This window comes from Gymnoscopelus microlampas (assembly GCF_963454915.1).
Source record: "Gymnoscopelus microlampas genome assembly, chromosome: 18".
Taxonomy (NCBI): Eukaryota; Metazoa; Chordata; class Actinopteri; order Myctophiformes; family Myctophidae; genus Gymnoscopelus; species Gymnoscopelus microlampas.
The window spans coordinates 27,040,054-27,067,399 of record NC_139955.1 but is presented as its reverse complement, the minus strand read 5'-3'; the positions used below and the strand labels follow the sequence as shown (position 1 = coordinate 27,067,399).

The following is a 27,346-nucleotide window of genomic DNA, read 5'->3' as shown; positions in this document are numbered from 1 at the left end:
CAAATCATAGGCAGAATAACAGGCATGTAGTTTTGCTGTATTCATCATACACCGTTTATTCATGTACAGTGACCAAAGTCTGTGTATCTTTATTTACCCACCATTTATTCACAATTAATTATTCAGTGTACTCAATTATCATACCCTCTGGAAATATGACTCATCAATGCATTACGATATTCACAAATTAAATGGGGCAAAGATATGCTTAGATATATGCTTGCTTGACTTAACCACCAAATTATATATTATCTGTACACACGCGCACACACCAGCACACTCACACACTGCAGTGCTTTAGATGCTGTTCTGCAGGTGCTATTTAATATGACTTATTTTCACATTAGAGTGTGTAACTTCTAATCGATTAATTGACCCTTCTGCAGACTCTGCCCAGTGTGCAAGGCCATGCCCCGGCAGTATACAGCTGACGGTGGGAGAGGAGGTGGAGTGGCAACTCTGGGATGTCAGCATGTTTACACACCTCAGCAGGAGGCTTCTGCCAATTCATCTAGCGGCAATGCTCCCAAGCAGGCCGGATAAAATGAATGCCAACTTTTGCATAGCTTGTGTTTCCAATTCTTGGAGAGAGGTGAATATTATCATACTGTAGATGTTTTGCTTGATTGTGCCTCAAATAAAAGTGGCAGTCACTATGATATGAACATTCATTCAAATTACTACAAAAAGTGCCAACTCCATCTGTCGTGTATAGTGCTTGATTGCATTGTAAATATAGACAGATTGGGGTAAACTGCAGTTCCGTAAGATCAGGAATTATAACACTGCGGTCTGTCCTGGACTGTCCCAGGCTTATGTTACTCGTGGGTGGGTGGGTGGGGTGTGGTGGTGGGGGGCTATAGCACTGCCCTTTTGGGTGACAATTGTGACCTAGAACCACTTTGACCTATCCATTGTTGTGGGTTATTATTGTTATTATTATTGGGATTTAGGGGCAAGGCGATTATGACTCAGGATGTGATTATTATTAACATTTTCAAATCATATATCCTAGCGAATGGAAATAGGACAGGAATTTCTGCATCCAGGACCTAATCTGGGATTACAAACCTGGGAACGTTTATAAGCTCATATCCACTGCATCTGTGTAGATTTGGGCAAATGGAAAGAAAAAAAGAAAACAGGATGGGAGCACTGTAAAGGCTCTGCTGTGTCCAGAGGAGCGAAAATGTGTTGGCTCGAGGTTATATTATAGGAGAGAACAAGACAATTACAAATATGTATTTATTTATTTTTAGCGGTGCCAACCGCTCTACACTTGACTTTGTCCGTCCGTATGTCCGTTTGTCCGTTTGTCCGTTTGTCCGTTTGAGCACGGGCTTTAAACAGCTATAACTCCAGTTCGCAGCATGCCAGCAAGTCCAAATTTGGTATGTGGACTTAGACCACCAATAGGGACGAGCATTGACTGCTGAAGCCCCGCCCCGCCCTATTATAGCGCCACCAGGAGGCCAGTCACGCCACTGGCTTTAAACAGCTATAACTCCAGTTTGCAGCATGCCACCAAGTCCAAATTTGGTATGTGGACTTACACCACCAATAGGGACGAGCATTAATTGCTGAAGCCCCGCCCCGCCCTATTATAGCGCCACCAGGAGGCCCCGCCCCAAAGGCACCGCTTCCTTCACACAGGGTGTGATTTTTTACTATGCTCTGGTTTTCCTCAGCATGTATAATTCAAATCACCAAATCATGTTATGGAGTTGATTCTTGCAGGTGTAGAATCTGGAGATTTGTCCAAAAGTAAAAGTGTAAAATTACTCATTATGCATAAGGTCCCTTTTAACAAGTTTTCAAATGTATAAAATGTAAACGTTTTGAAAATAGCAGATCTACAAGCTCAATGCTTTGCATCATTGTGAGCTTGTAGATCGGCTATTTTCAAATGGCAGAGAGAGAGAGAGAGAGAGAGAGAGAGAGAGAGAGAGAGAGAGAGAGAGAGAGAGAGAGAGAGAGAGAGAGAGAGAGAGAGAGAGAGAGAGAGAGAGAGAGAGAGAGAGAGAGAGAGAGAGAGAGAGAGAGAGAGAGAGAGAGAGAGAGAGAGAGAGAGAGAGAGAGAGAATCTTATTCATACACACAAATGTCCAACTAAATGTATATCACGCAGGCTATAAAACGTTGCTGAAATGTTTTTTGCGCATCAGCCTTTTAACCACATGGCGCCAGTGTTGTTCCATAGAAGTGAGCCCTAGCTGCTATCTGGCATGTCTAAGCCCCTCCTGTTCGTAGATGTTAGGGACATTTCTTCAGTCTTTGTTGCGAAGAGGCGAGGAAATGAATACATCGTCATACTATCATATGTATAGACAGTTAAAACGGAGAAATATATTCCCTGTGCCTATTTGATTTGTTATTCTCAGTTTGGATCTATGCTTCGCTCTCATTCGGTGGAATTATGTTTTTATGGAGTATGAGGAGCTCTATTGGGATATATCTTGTGCTCGTACTGTTGAACTGCTACTGGCAAACAGTGACCGGACAGCTCTCCTACTCCGTCTCTGAGGAGGTAAACCCGGGGACTTCTGTTGGAAATATCGCTAAGGATCTAAACCTCAATGTGCAGGATTTGGACACTCGTATGTTTCAAATTGTTTCTGGATCAAAGACAAAATATTTCGAGGTAAATCTAAAGACTGGTATTCTCTACGTGAATGAAAGAATAGACAGAGAGACGCTGTGCGCAGTGAAACTGAAATGTACACTTAGTGTAGAGGCCGTGATAAATAATCCATTGAAGCTTTATCGTATTGATGTAGACATTTTAGATGCAAATGATAATTATCCGTTGTTTGCAGACAAATCACAAAATTTAGACATTGCAGAGAGTACGTTGCCAGGAGCAAAATTTGCTTTATCAGAGGCATCTGATGCCGATGTGGGGAAGCATGGAGTCAGTGCCTACAAATTAAGTCAGAACGAACACTTCTCTTTGGCAGTACACAAAGAAGGAGAGAGTGCGTCTGTTGAGTTAGTGCTACAGAAAGCTTTAGACCGAGAAAAACAGCCTGTGATTAATCTAACACTGACCGCTGTAGACGGAGGTACACCTCCAAAGTCTGGCACTTCACAGCTTTTTATTCGTGTTTTAGATATTAACGATAACTTACCAATATTTGATAAATCTTTATATAAAGTTAAAATTCCCGAAAACGCGTCCCCTGGCTCAATAATAATCACCGTCAATGCCATCGATGCAGACGAGGGTCTAAACAGTGAAATAGTATATTCTCTTAGAAGCAAAGACCAAGACCACATTCACGACATGTTTGAAATTGAACCTCACACTGGTGTAATTACAGTAAAAGGCAAGCTTGACTTTGAAGAAAGAACAGCTTTTGAGATACGTGTAGAGGCCAGTGACAAAGGCCAGCCCCCGATGGCAGCTCACTGCAAGGTGCTGGTGGAAGTGGTGGATCTCAATGACAACAGTCCTGAGATCACCGTGACTTCATTACTCAACGCAGTGAATGAAGATGCTAAACCGGGAACCGCAATTGCACTTGTGTCAATCCTCGATAAAGATGGTGGCAAGAACGGTGCAGTAAAATGTCACATCACCAATAAGGTTCCCTTTAAATTGGAGACAAATTATAAAAACTATTATTCATTGGTGGTTGATGGACCGCTGGACAGAGAGCTTGCATCTCAGTATAATGTCTCAGTTTTAGCTATTGATGAAGGGAGTCCGCCACTGTCCAGCACCAGTGTTATTACTGTACACGTTTCTGATGTCAATGACAACGCTCCTCGCTTCTTAGAGCCAGTGATTAATGTATATGTAAAAGAAAACGGGCCAGTAGGAACAATTATTAAAACGGTGTCTGCAGTTGATGCTGACATAAATGAAAATGGCGACATGAGCTATTCATTCTTTGGCAGTAATTATTTACCGCTGTCTACCATGGTAAATATAAATACAGTAACTGGAGATATTATAGGCCTGCAGTCTTTCAACTACGAGGAGTTAAAAACATTCCAGTTTCAAGTTCAGGCCACAGACTCTGGTGTCCCTCCGCTCAGCAGCAACGTGACTGTGAACGTTTTTATCCTGGATGAGAATGACAATAGTCCTGGAATTCTCTCACCCTACTCTGAACACGGCTCTGTTAACAGTGAGAACATTCCTTATTCTGCTGAAGCTGGATACTTCGTAGCGAAAATCAGAGCTGTGGATGCAGACTCTGGCTATAACGCACTCCTTTCTTATCATATATCTGAACCAAAAGGAACAAATCTTTTTCGAATCGGAACCAGCACCGGGGAAGTCAGGACTAAGAGGCGTATGAGTGACAATGACCTGAAAACTCATCCTTTGGTGGTGTTGGTTTCTGATAACGGAGAACCCTCCCTGTCAGCTACTGTGTCTATTGATGTAGTGGTCGTTGAAAATACAGGAGACGTACATACTCAGTTCAGACATGTACCGATAACGGAGGAGAGCTTCTCTGATTTAAACATGTATTTACTGGTTGCCATTGTATCGGTATCAGTGATCTTCATACTGAGCCTCGTCAGTCTAATAGCTGCCAAATGTCACAGGACAGACAGCAATTTCAGCAGGTATGGCGCCCCAATGATCACCACCCACCCTGACGGCAGCTGGTCTTACTCTAAATCTACCCAGCAGTATGACGTGTGTTTCAGTTCAGACACACTGAAGAGTGACGTAGTGGTTTTCCCCGCTCCGTATCCCCCGGTAGATGCGGAACTGATCAGTATAAACGGAAACGAGACGTTCAGCCTGACTCAGACTTTACCAAACAAAGAGAAGGTAAGATCAAACAGCATTTATTTTCTTTCTACAAATAGTGGTTTACGATTAAAGGTTTTACACTGTTTACATCTCACAAAATAGAAACATACAGGTATAGGTATGAATCTAATAGAACATATATTAATGTGCCCATTGACAATTTAATTTCAGATATTATCCAAGTTATTTTATGCTATGGTTCTTTTGCCTCAGCAGTAATGCACTGTTAGATTGACCGCTGTCCATGGTGCTGAAAGCGAGCCAATGTGTGAATACTTGCTTAAAACTTTGGATTTGCTTTTTTTTTTTTTTTTTAGGTTATACATAATAATCTCCTGGCTCTGTTAAGTGAAACATAACTTTGTGGTTATTAAAAAACGACTCTTGCGTTCCACCTTACTGGAGATTTTACAAATTGCTTTTAATTCAGTTACATGTAAAGGCCTACAGCAGCAAACAATTTTGGCAAGATATCCCTAATAACAACCAAACAACAATGTGTTTGTTAAATGTTTTTTTAGAAATAAAAAGATGAGTGTCCTTATGTTTTACTTCATTACATACTCTAACATCTATTTGCCTTTTATTGCTTTTGTACTTCCAGTAGACGAAAAACAGCCAAAACAACATGCCCTCTGATATAATTAATTATTTTTACTTTACTTATTTTAATCATTGCTTATACAAGCACTAACTTTGTTATGAAAAGTGATGTATAAAGATTATCATTATCATTATTATTATTATTATTATTATTACAATTATCATCAGAACAACAACAACAACAACAACAGCTGAACAGCAACAACAACGAGAAGCTCTGTTCATGTTGTTGTAACACATCACAATTAGTCGGGTTTTGTGTGATTCAATACAACCTCATGCTTCCTGTCCATATTGTTTAGTTTGCTTTTAGGCATTACAGTTAATAGTTCAGGACAGTACGTTGAATTCTATACCCATGAGCGCAGGTATTTCAAATGACCACGTGGCGACACTGTAGACCATAGCATTTGGGGCTGTTGAGGGATGCTCGAGGCCCCTCCCAAAATCAGAGGAGGATGATGTTTAAGTCTTATCACAAAGAGAAGCAGACGAGACAATGGTGCCAGGGTCAGTTTTCCGTTTTTAGTTGAGAAAGTTTATACATAAATATTTAGCCTGTATTGTGCTGTTTGTCTGCATTACTCCACAAGTGAGTACTGGCATCGATGTTTGGCTCACGTTGGATGGAATTATGTCTTTACCTACGAGAAGGAGCTCTATTGTGACATATTTTCTGCTCGTGCTGCTGGAGTGGGAAGCGGTGTACGGACAGCTCTCGTACTCAGTGTATGAGGAGGTAAACCCGGGGACTTCTGTTGGAAATATCGCTAAGGATCTCAACCTCAATGTACACAATTTGGAATCCCGTATGTTTCAGATTGTTACCGGATCAAACAGAAAATATTTCGAGGTAAATCTGAAGACTGGTATTCTCTACGTTAATGACAGAATAGACAGAGAGGCGTTGTGCGCGGAGGAAATGAAATGTACAATTAGTGTAGAGGCTGTGATAAATACTCCATTAAAGCTGTATCGTATTGATATAGATATTTTAGATGCAAACGATAATTATCCGTTGTTTGCAACCAAATCACAAAAATTAGACATTGCAGAGAGTATGTTGCCAGGAGCAAAATTCGCTTTATCAGAAGCATCTGATGACGATGTGGGGAAAAATGGAGTCAGTACCTACAAATTAAGTCAGAATGAACACTTTTCCTTGGCAGTGCACAAAGAGGGAGAGAGTGCGTCTGTCGAGTTAGTGCTGCAGAAAGCTCTAGATCGAGAAAAACAGCCTGTGATTAATCTAACACTGACCGCTGTAGATGGAGGTAGTCCTCCAAAGTCTGGCACCTCACAGCTTATTATTCATGTTTTAGATAATAATGATAACTTACCAATATTTAATAAGTCTTTATATAAGACTCAAATTCCCGAAAACGCGTCCCCTGGCTCAACAATAATCACAGTCAATGCCATCGATGCAGACGAGGGTCTAAACAGTGAAATAATATATTCTCTTAGAAGTAAAGATCAAGACCACATTCTGGACTTATTTGAAATTGAGCCGCACACTGGTGTAATCACAGTAAAAGGCAAGCTTGACTTTGAAGAAAGAAAAGCTTTTGAGATACGTGTAGAGGCCAGTGACAAAGGCCATCTCCCGATGGCGGCTCACTGCAAGGTGCTGGTAGAAGTGGTGGACCTCAATGACAATTCTCCTGAGATCACCGTTACTTCATTACTCAACGCAGTGAATGAAGATGCTAAACCAGGAACCGCAATTGCACTTGTATCAATCCTCGATAAAGATGGAGGCAAGAATGGTGAAGTGAAATGTGTTATCACAAATAAGGTTCCCTTTAAATTGGAGACAAATTATAAAAACTATTATTCATTGGTGGTTGATGGACCGCTAGACAGAGAGAGTGCATCTCAATATAATGTCTCAGTTTTAGCTACTGATGAAGGGAGTCCACCACTGTCCAGCACCAGTCTTATTACTGTACACGTTTCTGATGTCAATGACAACGCTCCTCGCTTCTTAGAGCCAGTGATTAATGTCTACGTGAAAGAAAACGGACCAGTACGAACAATTATTAAATCCGTGTCTGCAGTTGATGCTGACATAAATGAAAATGGCGACGTGAGCTATTCATTCTTTGGCAGTAATTATTTACCGCTGTCTACCATGGTACATATAAATACAGTGACTGGAGATATCACATGCCTGCAGTCTTTCAACTACGAGCAGTTAAAAACATTCCATTTTCAAGTTCAGGCCACAGACTCTGGTGTTCCTCCGCTCAGTAGCAACGTAACTGTGAACGTTTTTATCCTGGATGAGAATGACAACAGTCCTGGAATTCTCTCACCCTATTCTGAACACGGCTCTGTTAACAGTGAGAACATTCCTTATTCGGCTGAAGCTGGATACTTTGTAGCAAAAATCAGAGCTGTAGATGCAGACTCTGGCTATAACGCACTCCTTTCTTATCACATCACTGAACCAAAGGGAACAAACCTCTTTCGAATTGGAACCAGCACCGGGGAAATCAGAACTAAGAGGCGAATGAGTGACAATGACCTGAAAACTCACCCTTTAGTGGTGTTGGTTTCTGATAATGGAGAACCCTCCCTGTCAGCTACTGTGTCTATTGATGTAGTGGTGGTTGAAAATACAGGTGACTTACATACTCAGTTCAGACATGTACCGTTAAAGGAGGAGAGCTTCTCTGATTTAAACCTCTATTTACTGATCGCAATTGCATCTGTGTCAGTGATCTTCCTACTGAGCCTCATCAGTTTAATAGCTGCCAAATGCCACAAGACAGACAGCAATTTCAGCAGGTATGGCGCCCCAATGATCACCACCCATCCTGACGGCAGCTGGTCTTATTCTAAATCTACTCAGCAGTATGACGTGTGTTTCAGCTCAGACACACTGAAGAGTGATGTGGTGGTTTTCCCCGCTCCGTATCCCCCGGTAGATGCTGAACTGATCAGTATAAACGGAAGTGACACGTTTAGCCGGACTCAGACTTTACCAAATAAAGAACAGGTAAGATCAAACTGCATTTATTTACTTAATACAAATAGCGGTTTCGTGACAATTTAGAGCTTTACACAGTTCCCATGCCCCCCCCCTCTCTCTCTCCCTAAACCGTCCTCTGTGTCAGTTTTAATGAGCCCATGAATTTCCCACGAGTTTCAGATATATTTGACACGTTATTTTTATGCCATATATATATCTTAGTTTGGCAGCTGTCCATGGTGCTGAAAGTGACATGTGAACGCTGTTGTTTAAAACCTTCGTTTTACTCATTTTGTTGACTATATATTATAATTGTATATAATTTATATACAATTTACAATTCGGTTGTTCAGCATACACTCTTAACCAGAGTGACTTACAAGTGCGAATCAGAATAAGCAAAGTAAGCATGAACTTTAGTCAACAAACATCAGGGTAATATCAGTAAGTGCAAATAGAACAATGTAACATAGCTTCAAAGAAACTTGGACAATGCTCTGGCTCTGTTAATTGCGAAACATAAAAGTCACATCTTTACAAACGTTATTATTGGCTTCAGTTTTTTGTTCTATTCCATTCTGTTCTCTTTTATTAGACAGTGAGCGACATCAGTGTTGCAAGTTTCCACAGGTTTGCCAAAACTATACAGCACTTCTGCAAAGTGATAAATCTGTAAAGACCGTGGAGTTAATATGAAACTTTCACATATTGCTTAAATATGGACTGTTAAATGAACTCTGGGACAGACCAATGGACTCCACCTGGTCCGCTGAAACATATTGGAGATTTTACGAAATGCCTTTAATTCAAAGATGTGTATGAGTCTTAAATAATTTCTTAATTTAGCATCGTTTGTTTGCCTTAATTTTATATTTTACAAATGTATTTGCATTATTTTATTGTTTAGCTTTTCGCTTCAACGTTTAGCAACCTAATTGTCAGCAGAACCCGAAATCTCGGCACGCTCTGTTCATGTTGTTGCAACACATCATCACGATAATATTAGCCAGGATTTGTATGATTCAATATATCCTCATCGTGTTTAGTTTGCTTTTAGGCATGACATAATTAATGATATTTCAGGGCAGTAATTGACGTTGAATTTACCCCTGAGCGCAGTTATTCACAACGTCCACATGGTGACATTGTAGACCACAGCATTTGGGGGTTTGCGATTGATGCTCGAAGCCCCTCCCTGATTTAGAGGAGGGTGGCGATCACAAAGGATAGCAGGAGACGAGAGAACAGTCTGTTTTCCGTTTTCATTTGAGAAAAAATATATAGGCCTACATATGTAGCCTGTATTTTGTTGTTAGTCTGGATTATTCAACAAAAGTTTGCGCTACTATACTGGAATAAATGTGTGGCTCACGTTGGAAGGCATTATGTCTTTACCGAGGAGAAAGAGCTATATTGTGACATATTTTCTGCTCGTGCTTCTGGAGTGGCAAGCGGTGTATGGACAGCTCTCCTACTCCGTTTCTGAGGAGGCACACTCGGGGACTTCTGTTGGAAATATCGCTAAGGATCTAAACCTCAATGTACAGGATTTGGAGTCCCGTATGTTTCAAATTGTTACTGGATCAAACAGAAAATATTTCGAGGTAAATCTGAAGACTGGTGTTCTCTACGTCAATGATAGAATAGACAGAGAGGCGCTGTGTGCAGAGGAACTGAAATGTACAGTAAGTGTAGAGGCCGTTATAAATAACCCATTGAAGCTTTATCGTGTTGATGTAGACATTTTAGATATAAATGATAATGCTCCTTTGTTTACAGACAAATCACAACATTTAGATATTCCAGAGAGTACATTGCCTGGAATGAAATTTGCTTTGTCTGAGGCAACTGACGCAGATGTTGGGAAAAATGCAGTCAACACGTACAAATTAAGTCAAAACGAACACTTTTCATTGGCTGTGCATAGAGCAGGAGAGACTGCGTCTCCCGAGTTAGTGCTGCAGAAAGCTTTAGACCGAGAAAAACAACCTATTATTAATCTAACATTGACCGCTGTAGACGGAGGTAGTCCTCCAAAGTCTGGCACCTCACAGCTTGTTATTAATATTTTAGACAGTAACGATAACCCTCCCATATTCACTAAATTGTTGTATAAAACACAAATTCCCGAAAACACACTCCGGGGAACAACAATAATAACTCTGAATGCCGTCGATGCAGACGAGGGTCTAAACAGTGAGATAGTATATTCTTTTAGAAGCAAAGACCAAGACCACATTCTTGATTTATTTGAAATTGAACCTCACAGTGGTGTAATTACAGTAAAAGGCAAGCTTGACTTTGAAGAAAGAAAAGCTTTTGAGATCCGTATAGAGGCCAGTGACAAAGGCCAGCCCCCGATGGCGGCTCACTGCAAGGTGCTGGTGGAAGTGGTGGACCTCAATGACAATGCTCCTGAGATCACCGTTACTTCATTACTCAACGCAGTGAATGAAGATGCTAAACCAGGAACCGCAATTGCACTTCAATTTCAATCCTCGATAAAGATGGAGGCAAGAACGGTGCAGTGAAATGTATTATCACAAATAAGGTTCCCTTTAAATTGGAGACAAATTATAAAAACTATTATTCATTGGTGGTTGATGGAAAGCTAGACAGAGAGAGTGCATCTCTGTATAACGTCTCGATTTTAGCTACTGATGAAGGGAGTCCACCACTGTCTAGTACCAGTATTATTACTGTACACGTTTCCGATGTTAATGACAACGCTCCTCACTTCTTAGAGCCAGTGATTAATGTCTATGTAAAAGAAAATGGGCCAGTAGGAACAATCATTAAAACCGTATCTGCAGTTGATGCTGACATCAAAGAAAATGGTCATGTGAGTTATGCATTTTTAGACAGCAAGAGTAACTCGTTGCCGCTCTCTACAATGGTGAATATAAACGCAGAGACGGGAGATATTATAGGCCTGCAGTCATTCAATTTTGAAGCCTTAAAAACGTTCCAGTTTAAAGTTCAAGCCACGGACTCTGGTGTTCCTCCACTCAACAATAATGTAACTGTGAATGTTTTCATCCTGGATGAAAATGACAACAGTCCAGGGATTCTCTCACCCTATTCTGAACACGGCTCTGTTAACAGTGAGAACATTCCTTATTCTGCTGAAGCTGGATACTTTGTGGCCAAGATCAGAGCTGTAGACGCAGACTCTGGCTACAATGCACTGCTTTCTTATCACATTTCTGAGCCAAAGGGAAACACTCTCTTCCGAATTGGAACCAGCACCGGAGAAATCAGGACCAAAAGGCGAATGAGTGACAATGATCTGAAAACTCACCCATTGGTGGTGTTAATTTCTGATAATGGAGAACCATCCCTGTCAGCTACTGTGTCTATTGATGTAGTTGTGGTTGAAAATACAGGAGACAGTCAGACTCAATTCAGACATGTGCCATTGAAGGAGGAGAGCTTCTCTGATTTGAACCTTTATTTATTGATCGCCATTGCGTCTGTGTCAGTGATCTTTCTACTGAGCCTCATCAGTTTAATAGCTGTCAAATGCCACAGGACAGACAGCAGTTTCAGCAGGTATGGCGCCCCGATGATCACCACCCATCCCGACGGCAGCTGGTCTTACTCTAAATCTACTCAGCAGTATGACGTTTGTTTCAGCTCTGACACACTGAAGAGTGACGTAGTAGTTTTCCCCGCTCCGTTTCCGCCTGTAGATGCGGAATTAATTAGTATTAACGGAAACGACACCTTTAACCGGACCCAAACTTTACCTAACAAAGAGACGGTAAGTTCAATATGACGAATCTAGACAAATTACCTTATATTATTGTATGCATTTATTTATTTAAATGATACACAAAAGTGGAAACGATATATTAATAATAATAATTATTATTATTATTAGTAGCCTATTATTAATATTATTATAATTAATAATAGTATTTTGTATTATTATTATTATTATTATTATTAATTATTGTTTGAGTAGTAAAGGCTACAGGTTATTGCCGGTTGGCCTGCTTGTGCTCTGCATTGTGCTGCTCTTTGTCGCTCTCCGTGGTGCTGAAAGCAAGTCGTCGTATGGGGGGGGGGGGGGGGGGGGCGCAACTACGTCCAATGGTGCCTTGATGTCATTACTTTAATTGTGTATTGGGAGATAATGTTCTGGCCTTGGCAATCATCTCGAATAAGGGGCATATTGTTTTTTACTTTATTCCACACCAGTTGGTTTCATTAATGTAATATGTTGCTTATTACATTGTCTTATCTTATAAGCCTAGTCTTTTTCATTAGCCATTCTGTTGAAAGTATTTAAATAATGTACATATGTCTACTTATTTTGTGCCTTATAGGCTACCAGCTATTTTCTTGAAATTTGGAAGATTCAGTTAACTTGTTTGTCAGTGTTTTGCGTTTTATTGATCGAGTAGGCCTATCACGTTTTGCTAGGCTTACATCTAATTGGAATAAGAAAGAGGAACATTTCTGTTCCTGTTCCTGCACCACATTGCGATTGTCTTACAGTATAGTGGTTTGATTTGATATCCCTGTCCTTTTCGTGTAGTTTGCATTATCCCTACGTTAATGATTATTTATGATAGTGAATGTCATTGAATTGCAGACCCATGATAGGCTACTGGGCGCAGTTATTCCAAATGACCTCGTGGTGACACTGTAGACCATACCATTTGTAGGTTCTCGTTTTATGCTCGAGGCTCCTCCTAGATTCAGAGGATGATTATGATCATTTCTTTGGGCTTTGTCACAAAGAGAAGCAGGCTAGAGAGAACGGCGTCAGTGTCCTTTTCCGTTTGCTACCGTTTACTGGAAAACATTGGCTTTTATTTTGCTGTTAGTCTGAATATTCGAGGTTTGGATAGTGGAATCAATGCTTTTATCGTATTGGATGAAATGATGTCTTTACCGAAGAGAAGGAGCTCTATTTTTACGTATCTAGTGCTGATGTTGCTGTGTTACTGGGAAGCGGTGTCTGGTCAGCTTTCATACTCCGTCTATGAGGAGGTAAACCCGGGGACTTCTGTTGGAAATATCGCTAAGGATCTAAATGTCAATGTACACGATTTGGAATCCCGCATGTTTCAGATTGTTACTGGATCAAAAAGAAAATATTTTGAGGTAAATCTGAAGACTGGTGTTCTCTATGTTAATGACAGAATAGACAGAGAGGCGCTCTGCGCAGAGGAACTGAAATGTACAGTTAGTGTGGAGGCCGTGATAAATAACCCATTGAAGCTTTATCGTATTGAAATAGACATTTTAGATGCAAATGACAATGCTCCTTTGTTTGCAGCAAAGTCACAAAACTTAGAAATTGCCGAAAGTACTTTGCCTGGTGTGAAATTTGCTTTGTCCGAGGCAACTGATAAAGATGTTGGGAAAAATGGAGTCCACACATACAAATTAAATCAGAATGAATACTTCTCTCTGTCAGTCCACGGAGCAGGGGAGAGTGTGTCGGCCGAGTTAGTGCTACAGAAATCTTTAGACCGAGAAAAACAGCCTATGATTAACCTCACATTGACCGCACTAGACGGGGGTACTCCCTCAAAGTCTGGAACCTCACAGCTTGTTGTTGGTGTTTTAGACATTAATGATAATACGCCAGTATTTAGTAAACCTTTGTATAAAACACAAATTCCCGAAAACACGCCCTCAGGCACAACAATAATCACTGTTAGTGCCATTGATGCAGACGAGGGCATAAACAGTGAAATAGTATATTCTCTTAGAAGCAAAGACCAAGACCACGTTCTTGATTTATTTGAAATTGAACCTCACAGTGGTGTTATTACAGTAAAAGGCAAACTTGATTTTGAAGAAAGAAAAGCTTTTGAGATCCGCGTAGAGGCCAATGACAAAGGCCAGCCTCCCATGGCGGCTCACTGCAAGGTTCTGGTGGAAGTGGTGGACCTCAATGACAATAGTCCTGAGATCACCGTGACTTCATTACTCAACGCAGTGAATGAAGATGCTAAACTAGGAACCGCAATTGCCCTTGTGGCTATCCTCGATAAAGATGGTGGCAAGAACGGTGAAGTAAAATGTCACATCACCAATAAGGTTCCATTTAAATTGGAGACAAATTATAAAAACTATTATTCATTGGTGGTTGATGGACCGCTAGACAGAGAGAGTTCATCGCAGTATAATGTCTCAGTTTCAGCTACTGATGAAGGGAGTCCGCCACTGTCCAGCACCAGTGTTATTACTGTACACGTCTCTGATATCAATGACAATAATCCTCACTTCTTAGAGCCAGTGATTAATGTCTACGTGAAAGAAAACGGGCCAGTGGGAACAATTATTAAAACCGTGTCTGCAATTGACCCTGACATCAATGATAATGCTCAAGTCAGTTATGCATTTTTAGAAAATAAAAGTAATCCTTTACCTCTATCTACAATGGTGAATATCAATTCTGAAACGGGAGACATAGTCACTCTCCAGTCATTTAACTACGAGGAGCTTAAAACCTTTCAATTTAAAGTTCAGGCAACAGACTCTGGTGTTCCTCCGCTGAGTAGCAATGTGACTCTAAATGTGTTGATTCTGGATGAGAATGACAACAGCCCAGGGGTACTGTCACCCTATTCTGAACACAGCTCTGTTAATAGTGAGAACATTCCTTATTCTGCTGAAGCTGGATACTTTGTAGCCAAGATCAGAGCTGTAGACGCAGACTCTGGCTATAACGCGTTGCTTTCTTATCACATCACTGAACCAAAAGGAACTAACCTCTTTCGAATTGGAACCAGCACTGGGGAAATCAGAACTAAGAGGCGAATGAGTGACAATGACCTGAAAACTCACCCATTGGTGGTGTTAATTTCTGATAATGGAGAACCATCCCTGTCAGCTACTGTGTCTATTGATGTAGTTGTGGTTGAAAATACAGGTGACATCCAGACTCAGTTCAGAAATGTACAGATAAAGGACGAGAGCTTCTCTGATTTAAATATGTATTTACTGATCGCCATTGCATCGGTGTCAGTGATCTTTCTGCTGAGCCTCATCAGTTTAATAGCTGTCAAATGCCACAGGACAGACAGCAATTTCAGCAGGTACGGCGCCCCAATGATCACCACCCATCCTGACGGCAGCTGGTCTTACTCTAAATCTACCCAGCAGTATGACGTGTGTTTCAGTTCAGACACACTGAAGAGTGACGTAGTGGTTTTTCCTGCTCCGTATCCCCCAGTAGACGCTGAACTGATCAGTATAAACGGAAGTGACACGTTTAGCCGGACTCAGACTTTACCAAATAAAGAACAGGTAAGACCAAACTGCATTTATTTTTCTTCCCCCCTCTCTCTCTCTCTAAACCCTCCTCTGTGTCAGTTTTAATGAGTCCATGAATTTCCCAAGAGTTTCAGATACATTCGACACCTTATTTATATGCCATACATCTCTTAGATTGGCAGCTGTCCATGGTGCTGAAAGTGACATATGAACGCTGTTGTTTAAAACCTTCATTTTACTCATTTTGTAGACAATACTTAATACAATTTACAATTCAATTACATATCTCCACCACCAAAGTTTAAACATGTTTAAATGATCCCACTGCGAATGAGTTTAAGTCATATTAGGCTCTATGTTGAAAGTCATCGTTTTTCTTAACGAGCCCTTGACAAAATACTTTAAGATATCATGCTATGCCGTTCTGATGTTTTCCACTATCCGTGGTGATGAACACGAAGAGACATTGGACGTATTTCTTTTGCACATCATCCTCTGACTAATGAATAGGTTAAAGTGATCATTTGCATGTCAGGTATAGCCTAACAGTTTTGCGTTGTTGTTCATTTCGGCTTATTTTCTTTTTAGTTTATTTTGTATACTAATAATTCTGGATACTGTTTACAGTTTCGATAGTTTTTAACGTTGAAACAGCCCTAGTGTTGCGATAAAAACTTTGATGTACAGTATTTGCGATTTTATTCATTGTATTTTAATTCAGAACCGTGTAGCATGTAATACTTTACTTTTGGGCAATATCCCCCTTAACCAGTATACAACAATGAGTTTTCTAAATTCTTTATTGATAATAAGAAATGGAGTGTCAATCCATTTTAAGCCTATATTGAAAAAGATGGTATGCATATTAAGTGCTACTCTGCTCTGTGCTTCCATTTGTTTTGCCGCTATCCATGGTGCTGAAAGCGAGTTTACTTATGTGCACTGTTTTTTAGATTTCCTCTGGCTCTGTTAATTGTGTCAGTTTTGTGTCATTTTCTCTCCATTTTCTGATCTTTCTATCTTATTTATTATCATCATTATAGCTACAAGTCTGCACTTCATTATTAGGTAATAAATCGCTACTTTATGCCAGTTTAAAATGTTCTGAAATTGAAAAGCAGCCCTCGGTGTTGACATTAAAACGGGACTGTTGGTGATTTTATGGAATTGAAAGCCGCCTTTGTTTGAAAGTTTTCAGACGTAGGCACCCGCAAAGTTACAACGTGTGCTATTTTGCGTACTTTAAGAAATTGGGGGGAGAATGGAGATGAGTTGCGTTCAAGTCGTTTGTGTTAATGAGATTTTAAAAACATATTTTTGGCATTTATCAGATCTAGCCTTTTGCTTTACTCTTTGATTGTCAACCAAAATAAACTATAAAATACTATAAACAGGTTTTGTTGTAAACCAATGCAGCAGATTGCGATCTGATTCATGTTGATATTGATTGCCATGCAGACCCATGAAGTTGAATGCAGTTATGCCAAATAACCACGTGGTGACACTGTAGACCATAGGATTTTAGGTTGTTTTTTGACGCTCGATGCCCCTCCCAAATGTAGAGGATGATAATCTTTCTCAAGGCTTCTCACAAAGAGAATTGGGAGAAGAGAGAAAAAAGCCTTTGTGTCTTTTTATTTTGCTGTAGAAAAGATAAACAGAAATATTTAGCCTGTATTTTGCTGAGTATGGATGATTTGATGTAATTCTGGATCTGGATATTTGAATGCAATTATTTCCCGCATTGGATGGAATTATGTTTCTACCGAGTGGAAGGTGCTCTGCTGTGACATATCTGGTGCTTCTGCTGTTGGAGTTGTACTGGGGAACAGTGTACGGACAGCTCTCCTACTCCGTTTCTGAGGAAGTAAATCCGGGGACTTCAGTTGGAAATATCGCAAAGGATCTAAGCCTTAATGTACAGGATTTGGACTCCCGCATGTTTAGGATTGTTACTGGATCAAAGAAAAAATATTTCGAGGTCAATTTAAAGACTGGTGTTCTCTACGTCAACGACAGAATAGACAGAGAGGAGCTCTGTGCGAAGGCTCCAAAATGCAATGTAAATGTAGAGGCTGTGATTAATGATCCTCTTAAACTATACCGTATTGAAATCAATATTATAGATGTTAATGATAATTTTCCGTCTTTCATTGCAAAGTCACAAACGATGGACATTGCTGAAAGCACATTGCCCGGTGTAAAATTTCCTCTGCTGTCAGCCTACGATGCAGACGTCGGAAGAAATGGCATAAACACATACAAACTCAGTTCTATTGAACACTTCTCACTGGCAGTTATTAAATCAGGTGAGCGTGTATCTGTAGAATTAGTACTGCAGAATGTTTTAGACCGAGAGAAAGAACCTGTGATTGCGCTTACGCTAACAGCCATAGACGGTGGCTCTCCGCCGAAGTCTGGCAGTTCTGAAATTATAATTAATGTTTTAGACAATAATGACAATACACCAGTGTTCGCACAATCATTGTATAAGACACGTGTATATGAAAACATTCCAGTTGGGACATCCCTATTAACTTTGAATGCTACAGACTCAGACGAAGGAATGAATAAAGAGATCACATATTCACTTAACACAAGAGAGCAGGACCATATACTGGAGATATTTGAAATTGACCAAGACACAGGCGTTTTATCTGTTAGGGGAAATGTAGACTTTGAAGAAAGCCCTGCATTTGAGATTCGTGCACAGGCTAGTGACAGAGGTCAGCCCCCAATGTCTACTCACTGTAAAGTGCTGGTTGAAGTGGTGGACCTCAATGACAATGCTCCTGAGATCACCGTGACGTCATTGGAAAGCACAGTGAAAGAGGATGCTAAAAAAGGGACCGCTATTGCACTTGTTTCAGTTGATGACAGAGATGGAGGCAAGAATGGCGAAGTTGATTGTAAAATAAATGAAGGCATTCCTTTCAAATTGGAGACAAACTACAATAATTATTATTCATTAGTAGTTGACGGACCTTTAGACAGAGAGAACTTTCCACAGTATAATATAACCATTACTGCTACAGACATGGGGGACCCGCCTCTATCGAGCACCAGTATTATTTCTATAACGGTTTCTGATGTCAACGACAACGCACCTCACTTTTTGGAACCTGTAATTAATGTTTATGTGAAAGAGAACAGTGCAGTTGAGACAGTTATTAAAACGGTGTCTGCAGTTGATGCGGACATTAGTGAAAATGGCCAGGTGAGATATTCATTTTTAGAAAGTAACAGTTACACATTGCCACATCCTACATTGGTAAGGATAAATTCAGAAACAGGAGATATAGTCAGTCTCCAGTCTTTCAACTATGAGGAGTTAAAAACGTTTCATTTTAAAGTTCAGGCAACAGACTCTGGTGTCCCTCCGCTCAGTAGCAATGTGACGGTAAATGTTTTTATCCTGGATGAGAATGACAACAGTCCCGGGATTCTCGCGCCCTATGCTGAACACGGCTCTGTTAATAGTGAGAACATTCCGTATTCTGCTGAAGCTGGATACTTTGTGGCCAAGATCAGAGCTGTAGATGCAGATTCTGGCTACAATGCGCTGCTTTCATATCACATCTCTGAGCCAAAGGGAAATAACCTCTTTCGAATTGGAACCAGCACCGGGGAAATCAGGACTAAGAGGCGAATGAGTGACAATGACCTGAAAACCCATCCTTTAGTGGTGTCAGTTTCTGATAACGGAGAACCATCCCTGTCAGCTACTGTGTCTATTGATGTAGTGGTGGTTGAAAATACAGGTGACATTCAGACTCAGTTCAGAAATGTACAGATAAAGGACGAGAGCTTCTCTGATTTAAATCTCTATTTACTCATCGCCATTGCATTGGTGTCAGTGATCTTTCTACTGAGCCTCATCAGTCTAATAGCTGTCAAATGCCACAGGACAGACAGCAGCTTCAGCCGGTATGGCGCCCCAATGATCACCACCCATCCTGACGGCAGCTGGTCTTACTCTAAATCTACTCAGCAGTATGACGTATGTTTCAGTTCAGACACACTGAAGAGTGACGTAGTAGTCTTCCCTGCACCGGGTCCGTGTCCTCCTGTAGATGCGGAACTAATCAGTATAAATGGAAGTGACACCTTTTACCGGACTCAGACTCTACCCAATAAGGAGAAGGTAAGATCAATGTGATATTATTTTCCTTCGACACATAGGCGGTGATTCGATGTTTTAAAGTTTTAGCATTTCACACAAAAATAAAACCCGACAAATAATCTAATATAGGCCATGTGTTTTTAAAATATCCCTGAACCATGAATTAAGATATTTGTCTGCAAATATATATAAATATATATATAATAGCTGTTTGGGTAATTGCCTATATTCATAAAGAAATAAACAGTAAAGTACTCGTTGAAAATGGGGACGTTTTTTGTCCTAACGAGTCAGGTGAAATGTTTTTCAATATGGCCTGCATATCATTTTATTCTATGCTATTCTTTGTCAACGCTTTGTGCGTCACTTTGGTTTGCCGCTGTCCGTGGTGCTGAAAGCGAGCCTATATGAACTTCATTTGACATCATCCTCTTGCTTTGTTAATTATATAGATGTTTTTAAATCGCAAAACCTTCTCATTCCCGTCTTTTTTTCTGAAACTACAAATCTGTCCTTTTTTAAACTAATATATTGCTACTTTATGACAGTTTCAATCGCTCAGAACAGCCATTGGAATGGATTGACAACATGGAGAGTAATTATATTGAACTAAAAGCCTACTATTCATTTGGTCTTCAATCTTTACTTCAACCTTTCATGATAATCAGATCAGCAAACACTACTCGTTCGTTCCCTAATTATCTAATACACCAGCATGCCCCTATGTTGTCCTGGCTCCCAAACTGTGGAATAAACAACCTCATTCAGTCAGGACTGCAGACTCACTCCCTATTTTCCACCGGTGGTCTGAAAACTCACCTAGATTGATTGATGTACTTAATTTAGTAAGACATGAGAACAACAGTACATGGAAGTACAAATTCACAATACAAGGTCTACTAAACTGGAAGACTCATTAAGCACTGAGCTTGTTTAAGATGAGATCCCCGTGCACACAAATCATGATGACATATAAGTGACAGACATATATACACACTACTATACAGAACGTCATACAATCAGCTTACAGGTTACTGGTATGAAGAGTGAAAAATATGTACAAGAGAAAAGCACTCTTCTTTTCTTCAATCACTTCTTGTTAAACTGTAGACGCTGCATATAGACGCAGTTATTCCAAATGACCACGTGGTGACACTGTAGACCATAGCATTTGGATGTTATCTTTTGAGACTCGATGCCCCTCCTAGATTTAGAGGATGGTGATGTTTCTGAGGGCTTTTTCACAAAGAGCATTGTGACAAGAGAGAACGGTATCAGGACAAAGTATCTGTCACAATTGCTATCTCAACCCTGTGGTTTTAGTGTTGGTGTCTAGATTGTTCGGCATTTACTTGTGGACACAGGAATCTATGTTTTGTTCACGTTCAATGGAATATGTCTTTACCGAGAAGAAGGAGCTTTATTGTTACGTATATAGTGCTCGCGCTGCTGGAGTGGGAAGCGGTGTTCGGACAGCTCTCCTATTCCGTGCCTGAGGAGTTAAAGCCCGGGACTTCTGTTGGAAATATCGCTAAGGATCTAAACATCAATGTACAGGATTTGGAGTCCCGTATGTTTCAGATTGTCCCTGGATCAAAAAGAAAATATTTTGAGGTAAATGTAAAGACTGGTGTTCTCTACGTCAATGAGAGAATAGACAGAGAGGAACTATGCGCTGATGAAAACAAATGCGCAATCAGCATAGAGGCCGTCATAAATAACCCTTTAAAGCTTTACCGCATAGAAGTCCAAATCCTAGATGTTAATGACCACGCTCCATCTTTTAGGGCAGCATCTCAAACAATAGATGTACCTGAAAATACAGTACTCGGGGTCAAATTCCCATTAATTGATGCATCTGACGTGGATGTAGGGAAAAATGGCATCAATACATACAAGATTAGTCCAAATGATCTCTTTTCCTTAGATGTGCACAAAGGTGAAAGTATGTCTGTCGAGTTAGTGTTACAGAAAGCTCTAGACAGAGAGAAAGAGCCCGTTATTAAACTCACCCTTACTGCTGTAGATGGGGGATCTCCACCAAGATCAAGTAATTCGGAAATCATAGTTAATGTTTTGGACATTAATGATAATGCCCCTGTTTTCAGTTCATCACTGTATAAAACTCGAGTTTATGAAAATATGCCAATTGGGACCACTATTTTAACGTTGAATGCAACCGATAAAGACGAGGGGACGAATGGTGAAGTTGCGTTCTCCATTAGTAAAAATGAGAAAGATCATATTTTGGAAATCTTCAACATTGATGCGCACACAGGGGTTATTACGGTAAAAGGTAACATTGACTTTGAAAGAAATTCTGCTTTTGAAATCCGTGCGCAGGCTATTGACAAAGGGCAGCCTCCAACTGCTGCTCGCTGTAAAGTTCTGATCGAAGTGATAGATGTCAATGACAATTCCCCCGAGATCACTGTGACATCGTTACTGAACACAGTGAAAGAGGACGCGAAATTAGGCACGGCCATTGCTCTCGTCTCCGTGCTAGATAAGGATGGTGGAAAAAACGGAGAAGTGAAATGTGATGTCACCAATGAAGTCCCTTTCAAATTGGAGGAAAACTATAAAAACTATTATTCTTTGGTGGTTGATGGTCACCTTGACAGAGAGAGTTCTTCTCAGTACAATGTAACAATAGTAGCTACCGATGAAGGGACCCCTCCTCTCTCCAGTACCAGCCTTATTACTATTCACGTTTCTGATGTCAATGACAACGCACCTCGCTTCTTAGAGCCAGTGATTAACGTGTATCTAAAAGAAAACAGCCCAGTAGGAGCAATTATTAAAACCGTGTCGGCAGTTGATGCTGACGTCAGTGAAAACGGCCAGGTGAGCTATTCCTTTCTAGCCCATAACAGTAACACAATACCGCTGACTGCAATGATAAACATAAACTCCGAAACGGGAGACATAGTGAGCCTACAGTCATTTAATTATGAGGAGTTAAATACATTCCAGTTTAAAGTTCAGGCCACAGACTCTGGTGCCCCTCCCCTCAGCAACAATGTGACTGTGAATGTTTTTATTCTGGATGAGAATGACAACAGTCCCGGGATTCTCACGCCCTATTCTGAACACGGCTCTGTCAACAGTGAGAACATTCCTTATTCTGCTGAAGCTGGATACTTTGTGGCCAAGATCAGAGCTGTAGATGCAGACTCTGGGTACAATGCTCTGCTTTCTTATCACATCACTGAGCCAAAGGGAAATAACCTCTTTAGAATCGGAACCAGCACTGGAGAAATCAGAACTAAAAGACGAATGAGTGACAATGACCTGAAAACTCACCCGTTAGTGGTGATGGTTTCTGATAACGGAGAACCGTCTCTCTCAGCTACTGTGTCTATTGATGTAGTTGTGGTTGAAAGCACGGGAGACATTCAGACGCAATTCAGACATGTACCGTTACAGGAGGAGAGCTTCTCTGATTTAAACCTGTATTTACTGATCGCCATCGTATCGGTGTCAGTGATCTTCATACTGAGCCTCGTCAGTTTAATAGCTGTCAAATGCCACAGGACAGACAACAGTTTCAGTAGGTATGGCGCCCCAATGATCACCACCCACCCTGATGGAAGCTGGTCTTACTCTAAATCTACTCAGCAGTATGACGTGTGTTTCAGTTCAGACACACTGAAGAGCGACGTAGTAGTTTTCCCTGCACCTTTTCCAGCTGTAGATGCTGAACTGATCAGTATTAATGGAGGGGATACGTTTAACCATACTCAAACGTTACCCAATACGGATAAGGTAAGAAATATATACAAGCAATCTTCCTCTTCCTTTTCTTTTCCAAGAACTGCATTTTATGAAGATAATATCTTTTGAACATAAACGTGTAGGCCTATAACTTATTTAATTTCCCAGATGACAATACACTACGCTACTTGTTATGGGATTAAGTGGAAATACTTAGGAATGAGTATAGCATTACCATCAAAGTTGTCATCTGTCCTCCTGCAATCTTGGAATATTGCCACTGTCCATGGTGCTGAATTGTAAATATCTTCCCAGGCAATACACAATGCCACTTATGATTGTTATGGGATTAAGTGGAAATACTTTAGGATTTCCACTTTACTTTAGGATTGTGCATTACTGTCACAGTGTCATTAGTTGTCATTATATATACTCCTGCAATCTTGGAATATTGCCCCTCTTCATAAATGATATGTCTTCCTGTGATAAATGGATGCTCCGTTGTAGTTTCAAATATTATTATTATCAGCAATCAATATTCATTTTGATTGCTTGAATTTGCCCCTTTGTTTAGGCTTAGTGTTTATTCTTTAATACATGTATTGGAATATAACACAACATAAATCAGCCTTGTTTACCTGAATTATTTTAAAAAGTGATATGCCTCTTTACATCTTATACTTCACACAACACTGAATTAATGAATACATATTGCTGCAATTTGTGGCTCTGTGTTGCATCAATATTCTCTATGTTTGTTGCAGATGTGTAGTTCTCTTTAGTTTGGACATACATGTAATCAACACTGTTCTTTGATGAGTTATAATTTGATAGAAACTTAACTGTTTTCAGTTATGTGACAAGGCAATTTGGTCTGCTGTATTTTGTTCTGTACATCAACTTCCCATGTGATGACAGCAGACACATTTGGTTTGGTCTGTCTTTAATAAGGTTTCTCAGAGCTTTTGTTTAGATTAGACGCAGGACGAAGGAGAGCGGTTGGAGAACGAGATTTCTCTATTTACTTTTTATGCCCTGTACTCTTCAGATTTGAACTTAATTACTTTTGTAAACATTATGATCTGGGTCTATACGTTGTTCACGAATTGGAAAGGAATGGAATATTTATTTTATAAAGGGGTAGGAGATCCACTGTGATGTAACTTTTGCTTTGTCTGCTGGTGTGTTACTGGGGAACAATGTCTGGATAGCTCTGCTATCTGTCTCTGAGAGGGTAAACCTGGGCACTTCAGATGTAATATCACTAAGAAATAGTTGGCAATGCACTCCTGAGCTATCCACTCACCAGGTTTTAAAGGACCACTCCACCCATTTTCAACCTATCTTCATATCATAGGTCCTACATTTGTTTTTTTGTTATTTTTATTTTTATTAATGCAAGAGCATACAGAAGACATTGCTTTTAGTTTTGAATTAATAGTAATAATTAAAAAAATATATTTTTTAAATCACCAAACCTGAGACCAAGACCTCCTCTGAGATTATTTAAATAATGAAAAAGTTAAAAAATAATTATGTGAAAATGATGCGCACACAGAGTCTCATATATGGGCATAGCAGTCAGACCGGTGGTTCTGGACAACCAGATCTCCATATATGCCTATTGCCTACATATGCTTTGTATCAGTTGGACCCGCGGTTCTGGTCAACCACCTATCCGACCGTCTCGATGTCAGGCTGTCGTTGGTCGGCCCGTTGTCGGCAACGCATGCACCAGGTTTGAAGTTGGTTGGTCGGACGGTTTTTGAGATACTTGAACTTCAGACGTACATATATACATACGCACTTGCAGAGATTGTGTGCATTTATTCATCACAGTGACGTCACTACTGAGTACATAAAGGAAGATGCGATCACTGTGCTTGTCTCTGTGTTAACGGTCTGAGTAACAATGGTTCTGTGAAGGCTATTTTCACCAAAGAAGTCCCCTTAAGATAGATGCCAACTAAAGTGAACATTTTACTTTACATACTTTGTGATTTTCTAAAACTGTAAGATATACTTACAGCGTGCAATATACTAAACTCTAAGGTCTCATCGATTTTAACATTACAGGAAAGAAGCGGTAGCTAGCCAGGAGAACAGGGTTTAACCACTCATTGCCATGGCCTCCAATAGCTGCCACACTGGCCACAAGGACCGAGAAATGATTTTGGCTGACTTTCAGGCTTGCACTGGAATTGACAACATTGCGGAGGCCATCAATCTGCTAGAACTCAATAATTGGGATTTAGCGGCAGCTATGAACGGTGTGATACCACAGGAGAATGGGATCTTGCTAAATAACTTCTCTAGAGAGGCAAGCCAGGCCACCCTGTTTGGACCCCATAGCCAATCGGAGGCATCGGAGGCAGCTAGAGGAGGCGCAGCCCCAGTGAGCAGCAGTGACAGTGGGGGAGAGGGAGATGACTTTGACGACCCTTCAGTCTTTAGGGTGGATGATTCAGATATGTTCAGAATGCGAAAGAAACCCATGATGCCAGATCGTAGTGAAAATGAAGATGATGCATTATTGCACTTTACTGCTGAATTTTCAACAAGGTATGGAGAGGTCCATCCAAGGTTCTACATTGGTTCTTTGGAGTCTGCATCTCGAGAGGCCTTCTACAGCAAAAATAGAGACAGAAAGCTGCTGGCCATCTACCTCCATAATGACGACAGCGTCCAAAGCAACATCTACTGCTCCCAGGTGATGTGCGCCAAGTCCATTGTCTCTTACCTGAGCCAGAACTTTATAACATGGGCCTGGGACCTCACAAAGGAATCCAATAAAGCAAGACTACTAACCATGTGTACAAGACACTTTGGCAATGTTGTGGCACAGACTATACGGATGTATAAGACAGACCAGTTCCCCCTGCTCCTCATAATTATGGGCAAGCGCACCTCAAATGAAGTTTTAAATCTTATTCAAGGCAACACGTCAGAGGGCGAGCTGATGATGAGCTTAATGGGAGCAAAGGAAATCCTCACAGCCCACCAACAAGATGAGGATGAACGTGAAGCAAGGGAGATGGTGAAGAGAGAACAAGATGAAGCCTACCGTCTGTCTCTAGAGGCAGATCGTAAGAAGAGAGAGGGACAGGAGAGAGAGGAGGCCGAGCAGGTTCGTGTGGAGCAGGTGAGAAAGGAGCAGGAGGATAAGAAGGAGGCCATCCGCTTGTCACTGGAACAGGGACTATTGCCAGAGCCCATCGAGGAGCAAGGAGAACCAATTAGCAAGCTACGTATCCGCACGCCCATTGGCGAGTTCCTGGAAAGGCGTTTCCTGGGCCGTTGTAAGCTGCAGGTCCTCTTTGACTTTGTGGCGTCCAAGGGATACCCCTTTCATGAGTTCAAACTACTCACCACCTTTCCCCGTAGAAATATCACCCAGTTGGATCCAGGGTCCACTCTGCTGGAGGCCAAATTGTTTCCTCAGGAGACACTGTTTCTGGAAGCTAAAGAGTAGATATTGGCCTCCTGGCAGCCAGTGGACTGGCTTGCTGGCTGGCTGCCTGGTTGGATGGATGGATGGAAACACTGTTTGTGGTTTATGAATTAGGTGCACCACGCAATGCAGACTAAATCAAAAGACAGTACACAAGTACAAGCACACCTCCACCACCACATTCAAACACAAGGCAGTTTTTTTGGAACATTCTTTTTTTTTGTGTGTGTTTGAAAGAAATAGGGTTTTTTAACTGATTGTTATACGATCATCCTGATAAGATTCAATCTGGGGACCACTGTTGTGTTGGGTAGGGTTAAGATTAGTTTTTTTCTTACCTGTTGGTGTGACTTCTTGGCATGGTGTGACTTCTGGTCGTGGTGAGTTGTACAAAGTCTATTCTTGGCTATATAGTGGTGGGCAGGGCTAGTGTCTGATAATTTTCTGGATCCAGTCTAGTCC

General features: G+C 40.8%; 4 protein-coding genes across 7 annotated transcripts in view; all 4 read left to right on the top strand.

Moving 5' to 3' along the window:
- LOC311065416 (protocadherin alpha-C2-like) overlaps positions 1 to 27,346 on the top strand; it is a gene marked incomplete at its 5' end in the record, with an annotated part of 173,695 nt that overhangs the window by 39,749 nt on the left and 106,600 nt on the right. The window contains one exon of one of the 4 annotated variants that reach the window (XM_084085745.1): positions 13,245 to 15,626. The exons of 2 other annotated variants lie outside the window; for them this stretch is intronic. In XM_084085745.1, coding sequence (XP_083941871.1) covers positions 13,245 to 15,626 — 2,382 coding nt within the window. Of the gene's footprint in view, positions 1 to 13,244; positions 15,627 to 21,639; positions 23,485 to 27,346 lie in introns of those variants that run through there. One more of the 4 variants, XM_084085747.1, reaches the window with a different exon arrangement.
- Positions 6,012 to 8,438, top strand: LOC311033433 (protocadherin alpha-8-like; the record flags this gene model as incomplete). Its single annotated transcript, XM_084040944.1, has 1 exon — positions 6,012 to 8,438. The coding sequence occupies one exon, from the start codon at positions 6,012 to 6,014 to the stop codon at positions 8,436 to 8,438; it is 2,427 nt and encodes an 808-aa protein (XP_083897070.1).
- On the top strand, positions 10,145 to 12,132 carry LOC311033432 (protocadherin alpha-7-like; the record flags this gene model as incomplete). The annotated part of the gene is given in 2 exon segments (XM_084040943.1): positions 10,145 to 10,840; positions 10,843 to 12,132. Coding segments are annotated over 2 exon segments (1,953 nt in total). The 5' UTR covers positions 10,145 to 10,177.
- Positions 25,559 to 26,905, top strand: LOC311033431 (FAS-associated factor 1-like; the record flags this gene model as incomplete). The annotated part of the gene is made up of 1 exon (XM_084040942.1): positions 25,559 to 26,905. The coding sequence occupies one exon, from the start codon at positions 25,559 to 25,561 to the stop codon at positions 26,903 to 26,905; it is 1,347 nt and encodes a 448-aa protein (XP_083897068.1).